At 47.9% G+C, this 10,000-nt stretch overlaps 1 protein-coding gene across 1 annotated transcript in view; it reads left to right on the plus strand.

Annotated features, from left to right (window-relative positions):
- The window catches only part of rims1a (regulating synaptic membrane exocytosis 1a), a gene marked incomplete at both ends in the record, with an annotated part of 50,517 nt that overhangs the window by 32,436 nt on the left and 8,081 nt on the right, over nt 1-10,000 (plus strand). The window contains 8 exons of the mRNA XM_084458887.1: nt 195-348; nt 818-874; nt 2,751-2,916; nt 3,447-3,548; nt 4,194-4,256; nt 6,416-6,505; nt 8,614-8,691; nt 9,683-9,742. Of these exons, the coding sequence (XP_084315013.1) occupies nt 195-348; nt 818-874; nt 2,751-2,916; nt 3,447-3,548; nt 4,194-4,256; nt 6,416-6,505; nt 8,614-8,691; nt 9,683-9,742 (770 nt within the window). The remainder of the gene's footprint in view (nt 1-194; nt 349-817; nt 875-2,750; nt 2,917-3,446; nt 3,549-4,193; nt 4,257-6,415; nt 6,506-8,613; nt 8,692-9,682; nt 9,743-10,000) is intronic.

A 10,000-nucleotide genomic window follows, 5' to 3' on the forward strand; every position in this document is an offset into this window, starting at 1 on the left:
TGCACTGACATATGAATCATGAATCATGAATAATTTTATTCATCTGACTTGTCTGGCATTCCACTAGCCTTCATCATATAGAGTCAGTCCGGTTTCATCCGGTCAGGAAAAGCTCCTGTCCCCATTGAGACTATAAGACAGCGTACAGATTGGACGGTTCTGTCTTCTCTATGCTTTCAATGTCCTCCGTCCAGATACTCATCGAGCTAGAGACAGCCCCGCTGGACGACCAGCCCCACTGGTACAAGCTGCAGGTCCACGACGCCTCGTCCATCCCCCTGCCCCGCCCCTCCCCCTACCTGCCCCGCAGACACGCCCACACGGACACGCCCAGCAAGAAGCTGCAGCGTGAGTCTCTAGCGCCAGGCTTACTTTAGTTGCAATATGTTAGTTACAATGTACAGTGTGTGTGTGTGTGTGCGTGTGTGTGTGTGTGTGTGTGTGTGTGTGAGAGTGTGTGTGTGTGTGTGTGTGTGTGCCTGTATTGTGAGTTTATGCCGGTGTATATATTACATGTGTGCATGTCATTGTAGGTGTGTGTGTGCGTGTGTGTGTGTGAGTGTGTGTGTATGGACGTGTGGAAGCATCATGTGTTTATTAATGTTTTGTTCTGACCCTGGTCTTACTGTGTGTGTTCGAGTTACTAATGTTCTTGTTAGCTTGTGTGTGTGTGTGTGTGTCTGTCTTGGTTTCTGTGTGTGTTTCTGTGTGAGAGATGAGTGTTTACCTGCTTATGTAAATGTTGTCTGCTTACCCCTACCCTGTTGCCAAACCTGTTTGTGTGTATGTGTGTGTGTGTGTGTCCACTGTTGTCCAGGTTCTCAACGTGTAACAGAGCCTGAGTTTGATGAGGGCACTGCAGCAGTGCCTAAAGGTGGGTGGGGGCATGGGAATGCTGGTGATTGTACTACTGGTCATTCCAGTAGATCGCTGCCCGATCTGTTGGTGTACAGTACGTTGTTCTGCCATCGACAGAACACCGGCCATCACGGCCGAGACATGAAAACACGCCGTTTCATGTCTGGGCGTCTGTGTGTGTTTGAGAGAGAGAGGGGTATATACTCTCTAACCACCGTGTGTGTGTGTGTTTGAGAGAGAGGGGTATATACTCTCTAACCACCCTGTCTGTGTGTGTTTGAGAGAGAGGGGTATATACTCTCTAACCACCGTGTGTGTGTGTGTTTGAGAGAGAGGGGTATATACTCTCTAACCACCCTGTCTGTGTGTGTTTGAGAGAGAGGGGTATATACTCTCTAACCACCGTGTGTGTGTGTGTTTGAGAGAGAGGGGTATATACTCTCTAACCACCGTGTGTGTGTGTGTTTGAGAGAGAGGGGTATATACTCTCTAACCACCCTGTCTGTGTGTGTGAGAGAGAGGGGTATATACTCTCTAACCACCGTGTGTGTGTGTGTTTGAGAGAGAGGGGTATATACTCTCTAACCACCCTGTCTGTGTGTGTTTGAGAGAGAGGGGTATATACTCACTAACCACCCTGTCTGTGTGTGTTTGAGAGAGAGGGGTATATACTCTCTAACCACCCTGTCTGTGTGTGTGTGTGAGAGAGAGGGGTATATACTCTAACCACCCTGTCTGTGTGTGTGTGAGAGAGAGAGGGGTATATACTCTCTAACCACCGTGTGTGTGTGTGTTTGAGAGAGAGGGGTATATACTCTCTAACCACCCTGTCTGTGTGTGTGTGTGAGAGAGAGGGGTATATACTCTAACCACCCTGTCTGTGTGTGTGTTTGAGAGAGAGGGGTATATACTCTCTAACCACCGTGTGTGTGTGTGTTTGAGAGAGAGGGGTATATACTCTCTAACCACCGTGTGTGTGTGTGTTTGAGAGAGAGGGGTATATACTCTCTAACCACCGTGTGTGTGTGTGTTTGAGAGGGAGGGGTATATACTCTCGAACCACCGTGTGTGTGTGTGTGTTTGAGAGAGAGGGGTATATACTCTCTAACTACCCTGTCTGTGTGTGTTTGAGAGAGAGGGGTATATACTCTCTAACCACCGTGTGTGTGTGTGTTTGAGAGAGAGGGGTATATACTCTCTAACCACCGTGTGTGTGTGTGTGTGTTTGAGAGAGAGGGGTATATACTCTCGAACCGCCGTCTTCTTCTTTCTGTCTTTTCTGTGCACGTAGAAACACAGTAGTTGAAAGGAATACTTTGATTAAACAAACCCCACTCTGAGCTTTGAAGCAGCATTCCACAGGTGTTTAGGGAAAAAAAAAAAAGTACTTAAGCACAGACTCCGCCAGGCAAAGTCTTTAAACATAAACAGTAGCTGTTGTTGGTTTGCACACTCTGCCAAAGTAGAACTCTGTCAACATTGTGATGGTGGTAACTGCCAAAACTCACAGTTACGGGTTTTGTGTGTCAGTAAAGCAGAAACAGTTGGTATTCTTGAGTTGATTTGACTGGAGTAGTTTACTTTTAGTATAACTTAGTTTACTTTTAGTATAACTACTGTAGTGACGGCCCTTGTGACAGTGTTTAAAGGAACCTTTAGAATTGGGCAAAATTTCCGCCAAAGATTTTCTGTAAACAGACGGAAACATTTCCCGCTCTTTGCAATCCTACTAACAGCACCTTCGACAGGACAGCGGCTATGTTAATTCATTTGGAGCAGTGTTTGTCTACATCAACAAGAAAATGACTATTCTTTTGTGGGTGTGCGGGCGTATGTGTATATGTGTGTGTGTGTGCGTGTGTGTGCGGGTGTGTGTGTGTGCGTGTGTGCAGCTGCTGATGGGCGTGGCCGGGAGCGGGAGAGGCAGAGGGAGCACGCCACCACCCTGGAGGTCCCCCAGCAGCAGAGGGCGTCCCACCATCGCTCGCGCTCCGCCTCGCCCCCCCAGGAGGAACAGGGTCGCACCCGCTCACGGCCCCCCAACGTGCCCGCCCAGAGGTGAGGAGAGACGCCCAGGCTGGGAGAACGTTTGGACGCCACTTTCAAATTACAGTCTAGCAGAACGGTTTACGTTTTCCAAGTGCTCACTGTTTTTATTTGTCTTTCAAAAAGAAGACAGGTGTTTTACTTGTAATGTGCGATGTGATGTGATATCTCTGCCTCTCTCTCTCTCTCTCTCTCTCTCTCTCTCCCTGTCTCTCTCTCTCTACCTGCCTCTCTCCCCCCTATATCTGCCTCTCTCTCTCTCTCTCTCCCTGCCTCTCTCTCTCTCTCTCTCTCTCTCCCTGCCTCTCTCTCTCTCTACCTGCCTCTCTCCCCCCTATCTCTGCCTCTCTCTCTCTCTACCTGCCTCTCTCCCCCCTATCTCTGCCTCTCTCTCTCTCTCTCTCTCCCTGCCTCTCTCTCTCTCTCTCTCTCTCTCCTTGCCTCTCTCTCTCTCTCTCTCCCTGCCTCTTTCTCTCTCCCCATGTCTGTACCTCTCTCTCTCTCTGCCTGCCTCTCTCTCTCTCTCTCTCTCTCTCTCTCAGGAGTTTGGATGATGCGGTCCATTATGGTCGGCGGTCTCGTTCGCCCACTCGCTACTACGACTCCCCTAGAAGACACCAGGAAGAGGAGTACCTAGATGACAGGTAGTGTGTGTGTGTGTGTGTGTGTGTGTGTGTGTGTGTGGGCGGGGGGCAGGGGGGGTGGAGCAGGGGGCGGTCGACTCGTAAGTTGTATTTATGTGTTTCAGTTTTTCAGGTGTGTCTCTATATTCTGTGTATGTGTTGCTTGATGTATGTGTGTGTGTGTATGTGTGTGTGTTTATGTGTTGTTTGATGTATGTGTGTGTGTGTGCGTGTGCATGTGTGTGTGTGTGTGTGTGTGCGTGACAAGCATCCATGTGTTTGCCAGGTATCCCTGCCTCGTCCTGTTCTGTTGTTGCTCATGCACCTCCAGACACGAGAGCGTTTTCTCTTCTCTCTTCCTCTCTTCCTGTTTCTCCTCATGATAACTCCACACAATGTTTGGCAAATGACTGGAGTTTGTATACGATGGATATATGTTGAACTCAGTCATCTAGTTGATCTTTGACTCTCAGAAAGTGTTGGCTTGTTCCTTGGAAGGACAACGCAGCTCTATAGAGTTATAAGGCAACATACATCGCGGCTTGTAGTGTCATGCATGTGTGTATTCCTGTCCTCACTTCTATATTCATGTTATTTCCCTGTGCTCTGGACTTTGCTACCGTTGTTGATTCCCTCATGTGTCATCCATCCCCATGGTAACCACAGTGAGGTCATCATGATCCACCAATCAATGCGAGGCAAAAGTGCCGAGTGCCTACACACCAAAAGGTAAACATTGCTCATCCCATATTGTTGTCTTTGTCTACTATTTTATGAGTAGAGAACATATTATTATTGTTATAATAATAATAACAATAATAATAATAATAATAATAATAATAATGTTTGCATCAAGTTGTTGAAATTATCAATTAATCTTGCTTTAAATACATAAAGCTTTGTGATGCCCAGTGTATGTTTGTTTGTGTGTGTGTGTGAGAGAGAGAGAGAGAGAGAGAGAGAGAGTGAGAGAGAGAGATATAGAGATAGAGAAAGATAGAGAGAGAGAGTGAGAGAGAGAGAGAGTGAGAAAGAGAGAGAGATAGAAAGAGAGAGAGAGCGAGTGAGAGAGAGAGAGAGAGAGAGAGAGAGAGAGAGAGCATCCCTTGTACATGTTTTCCATGTCCATTCACATGATTGTATCTCACTACAACACACGGATGTTGACTCTGGGACTGTCCATACAAGCCACCACAGCGCCACATAGCAACACGCTTAAGATAGGAGACAATTCTCTAGAGATGGTGAATACGTTGATTGCAGTAATGCACTTCAGACACTAGAGAGCAGGATTGTAATATCATTAGAGGAATAGGTCAACCATAATGGGCGTAGAGGTGCAGTAGTCCCCTGTGCTCACACAACCCACACAACCCACACAACCCACACAACCCACACAACCCACACAACCCACACAACCCACACAACCCTCACAACCAGGTAGGTGACAGACTTCCTGCTTCTCTGCCCTCCCTGCATGGCTGCTTTAACGCTTCACAAATGTTTATTTTTATTTTTTACTTTCTATCCCTTTGTCCTGCACACACACACACGCTCGTACGTACATGCACACGCATGCACGTGCGCGCGCACACACACACACACACACACACACACACACACACACTCTCTCTCTCTCAGGAGATCGTCCAGACACAGTAACACACTGCCCCCTAAGATGCCTCTCTTAGTCAATGGCATTCACAACAACTTTTACAGGTGAGTGCATAGACTACACGCACACACACACACACACACACACAAACGCACCATGCTTTCCTTTTTTGCAATTTGGCAACAAAAGCTATTCTTACGGCGCTGCATCTTGTGTGGGAAAATGTTGCTTTCAAAACCTAACAAGCCCTAACCCTATCCCTAACCCTAACCCAAATATACGGTACAGGTATGACTAAAATCCTTGAAATCGGTACTTCTGGCCGCTGTAAGAATAGTCACGGCCTACAGTATCGGAATCTACCGCCGTAAGTATAGCCACTGCCTATAGTATCTGAATCTACAGTAGAATTAGCTTCAAACTTTGGAATACCTCATATTCAAGCCATTCAGACCTTTGGAGCACTATTCATAGCTGCACCTCACATATAATATCCATTCTCTGGCGCTAGCTTTAGATTTGATTTGACTTTTGTGTTTGTAGATTATCGCATGCCCTTCATTCTTATTTTCATGTCTGTCTTTGCGAGCGAAGTTCCACACTGCCTGCATGTCTTAAGACAAACCCAACGATGCGCTCGGGCGCGGTCACAGCAGCTCGCCGCCATTTCCCAAACCGCGTGCTCAGATTGACAGAGGAGACCTCTGTCGGGTAAGGCACACACACACACACACACACACACACACACACACACACACACACACACACACACACGCATGTCTCCATTCAACTGGGGGTATCCCATATTTAATCTTAGCATAATAGCATTCAGGAAACAGGTGACGCGATGAGACAAGGACATACTGTACACACACACACACACACACACACAATCAACAATTGAACTACCGCACAATATCTCCATGACTACCTGACCATGCCCGACGACCCGACAACTTGACACACCATCGTCTGGACACCATGAGCAGTCCAGTCACCCATGGTTATGTCCAGACTACGATGTCTTTTATGATTTTACACTCTAACATGACTTTGTATCTGTTTCTCCATTGTTTCTGTGTTGTTTCTCTCTCTCCTCTCCTCTCCTCTCCTCTCCTCTCCTCTCCTCTCCTCTCCTCTCCTCTCCTCTCCTCTCCTCTCCTCTCCTCTCCTCTCCTCTCCTCTCCTCTCCTCTCCTCTCCTCTCCTCTCCTCTCCTCTCCTCTCCTCTCCTCTCCTCTCCTCTCATTGGATGGCATGGTTGTGGGGGCTAGTGATCTCCAGCCTCCTGTGGACAGGGTTAGGAGCGCTAGCACCAACTGTCTGATTCCAGACAATAATGTCCCCTCACCAGAACCTGAAAGGTACCAGCCCACAGAGCCCTAACACCCTACACCTTATGTCCTACTCACTGTGTGCTACACCCTACCCTATGTCCTACAGCCTATGTGCAACACCCTATGTCCTACACCCTATGTCCTACACCCTATGTCCTACAGCCTATGTGCAACACCCTATGTCCTACACCCTATGTCCTACACCCTATGTCCTACAGCCTATGTGCAACACCCTATGTCCTAAACCCTATGTCTTACACCCTTTGTACTACAGCCTATGCTCTACACCCTATATCCTAAACCCTATGTCCTACACCCTATGTCCTATACCCTATGTCCTATAACCTATATCCTATACCCTATGTCCTACAACCTATGTCCTATACCCTATGTCTTACACCTCACAGTATGCCCTAAAGCCTATGTCCTACACCCTGTGTCCTGCCTCCTTATCTCCCTATCCATGTATCAAACACTCCTCCCTCATCACACCCTCTCTCCTTCCTGCAGTGTGTCCACACCTCTTTAACTTGACCTCTCTTCCTCTGTCACGATCATCCCATCCTCTTCCTCCTTGATCCTGGCTGTGTGCCTTTAATTCCACCTGACCTCCTGACCTCCCTCACTCCTTCCTTTCCTGCCACCTTGTGCAATCTACTTCTCTTGACCTTTCCTTACCCCGTGTCCCTTGTTCCAAATACTCTCTCTGCCTATCGTTCCGCTGCCCTCCAACTGGCCCTTCAGAATCATTTTATTTTTTATTTTTGCGCAAATGTAACATTGTGGGTCATTTTGTAACCATGTCACAACTGTAAAACAGCGTTCGCCCGCGACGTCACATTTTCGAAAGGGGTGTTGTCCAGTTCCTAGTCATTTTTTTTTTTTTTTTTGCAAAGAAGATGAACTGGAAAGGTGTGAGTAATATGGAGGCGTACATCCTCCCAGTCTTGGATTGGAACCTGGGGCACCTAGCCTGCCCTCGCTGCTGTTGGGCCAGATGTGTAACACCGCACAGCCATAATTGAATTGGGAGAAGCTCGTTAGCTGGAGCTCGTTAGCTGGAGGCTCAGATGCTCAGTTGTAGTTCACGGTCTACTAGGGCTGGGTTTAAAAAATCGATTAATCGATTCAGAATCGATTCAGAGTCAAATGATTCAGAATCGATTCATGAATCCCAAAATCGATCTTTAATTTAATGAATGAATGAAGGAATGAATAGGTCATTCATTCATTCAATGATTCATTCATTCGTTCATTTTTGGAAATCAATATCGATACCCAGCCCTAGTATTGATGTGTTGCATAACTTGGCAGTCATGTAATTAAGGTCTTACAGCTAAAAAAAACCCAACAGGTTTTAGTAACACTAACCGAATCGATATTGAATCGAATTGAGTCATGATAATCGATTCTGAACCGTGTGAAACGGAATCGAATCGATTCTTGAAATTCGAATCGATACCCAGCCCTACGGTCTACTGCTGACCATGTTGACATGGGTGCATCGAAGGCTGATTCGGCGGATCCGGACCCGGGATCGTCATTGTTATGTAACTATACATCGATATGGCTTCTCGGCCCATGCGGTTAGGCTTGGCCTGGCTGGCGTCTGACTGGCGTTGGGACCGGCTTCCAGTCACACTTACACCTATCCAGTTCCATTCAATTGACAGGTGGTTAGTCGCTATGGGGGGTTATGGGACTGTGCTGTTGTGTTTGGTGCTTGGTCATCGTTTAAAGGTGTTCCCGTTCACCTCACCGTGTTCTGAGGGGTTGACCTACAGCTGTGGAACACCATCAAAGGATGAAAGCGTTTCGTTCTTCGTTAGCCAATGTTACACTAAGGGATTATGGGTATGCATGTCATATCGTTGTGCAGTTCGTAGGTGCAGTATGTATAATAATACTTCTTTAGTATTACTTCTTTTAGATAGCCTACAAAGAGAAGCAGTTTGTGAAATAGTGTATTTGTGTGAGGGGTGTATTTTATTTTATTTTTTGACAAAACAAAGGTCATTAGTGATCGAAGCTCGAACAAAATGTTTGCGGCGAAGCCAGCATGAGAGCAGAGAGCGAGGGTAAAGCGTGATGCATGTGTTTGTGTGTGTGTCCACCGGGGGCGCTGTGACTCTCAGGTTCTCCCAGTCGTTGCCCCGCCGACGCCCCGCCAGCCCCAGGATTCTAATCCAACACGCCTCCCCTGAGGATGACAGGTACCCCCCGCCCCCCCTCCTCCCCCGCGCCCCCACGCACCCCTCCCCCATCCCTGACCCCGCCCCACTACCATGGCTAAACCCCCAACGCACTAAACGCTAACCTAACCCCTATCTGCTAACAGCTGACCTCTAACCCCCCTCTGTGTTCTGTCCCCTACCGCTACAGCCGACCCCTGACCCCCGAGTCTCACCCTTCTGATTATAGCTTTGCAGTGTTTTGCTGAAGGACTCGTCCCAGTGTCCCTCTGAAAGAGAATGTGCCATGTGTCACAACACTGCAGCGTTGTGTTTAAGGGACCTGCCAACAAAAGGTCACCGGGCCGTTCCCGCCCCGAGGCACGCCCGTTCTGCAGCTGTGCATATGGCCAGTTCCTTTCACAGGGGTATCCGTTCGTTGTGTGTCTCTTTTGACGCTGTCCCTCAAGCTCCCTTTCGGCTTGCAGTTTGTGCCCTAGGACAGGCTACTGTTGTGCGGTTGTGTTTCTGCGATGCCGGTGTGTAGTTGTAGTTAAGGCGGTCGTGTTTCTGTCGGTGCTCTTCTAAATGGCTGTGTACAGTATGTGTACAGTATGTAGTTTGTGTTTGGGGAGATAGTTTTTTTGGAGAATCCTCCAGTATGTAGTATGTGTAGAACCCTACGCTCTGTAGGTTGTGAGCGATGATCTTGTAGTAGTGTGTGATCCAGCTGCTCTCTGTCCTATCGTGTGTGTGTGTGTGTGTGTGTGTGTGTGTGTGTGTTGGTCCCTGTGTGCCTCCTCTCTTTGGTGAAGCTGCTGTCGTCCAGCTGACGGCCGAGTCCGAGGGTTTCATCTGTTTCTCTCTATTGTATTACTAGATCCTATCTGAAACACTGTAATATCTCCATCACAAACAAGACACGTTCCCATTGAGATCATCGCCTGTATTGTGTGTGTGTGTGTGTGTGTGTGTGCGTGTGTGTCATCGTGTCTTCATCGTCGGCCTCATGTATGTGACGTGTGTGGAACAGATGGATGCTGGAGCCTGTGTTTCCTACTCAGGACACAGTCAATCACCTCAGTGCAAAGAGGTACACACACACACACACACACACACACTCGCACATGCACACACACACACACACACACACACACACACACACACACACACACACACACACACATACACACACTTAAACATGCACACACACACACACACACAAACACATTTGTTCGATTGTTGCATGAGTGCGTATCGTCCCCTCATGTCATCTCCCCACCGCTGAGCATCATGGGAGCTGATGGACTCAGCTCGTCTCTCTGCCCTCTCTAGAACACGCACCTCTCAG

The sequence above is a fragment of the Borostomias antarcticus genome, assembly GCF_949987555.1.
Source record: "Borostomias antarcticus genome assembly, chromosome: 25".
Classification (NCBI taxonomy): Eukaryota; Metazoa; Chordata; class Actinopteri; order Stomiiformes; family Stomiidae; genus Borostomias; species Borostomias antarcticus.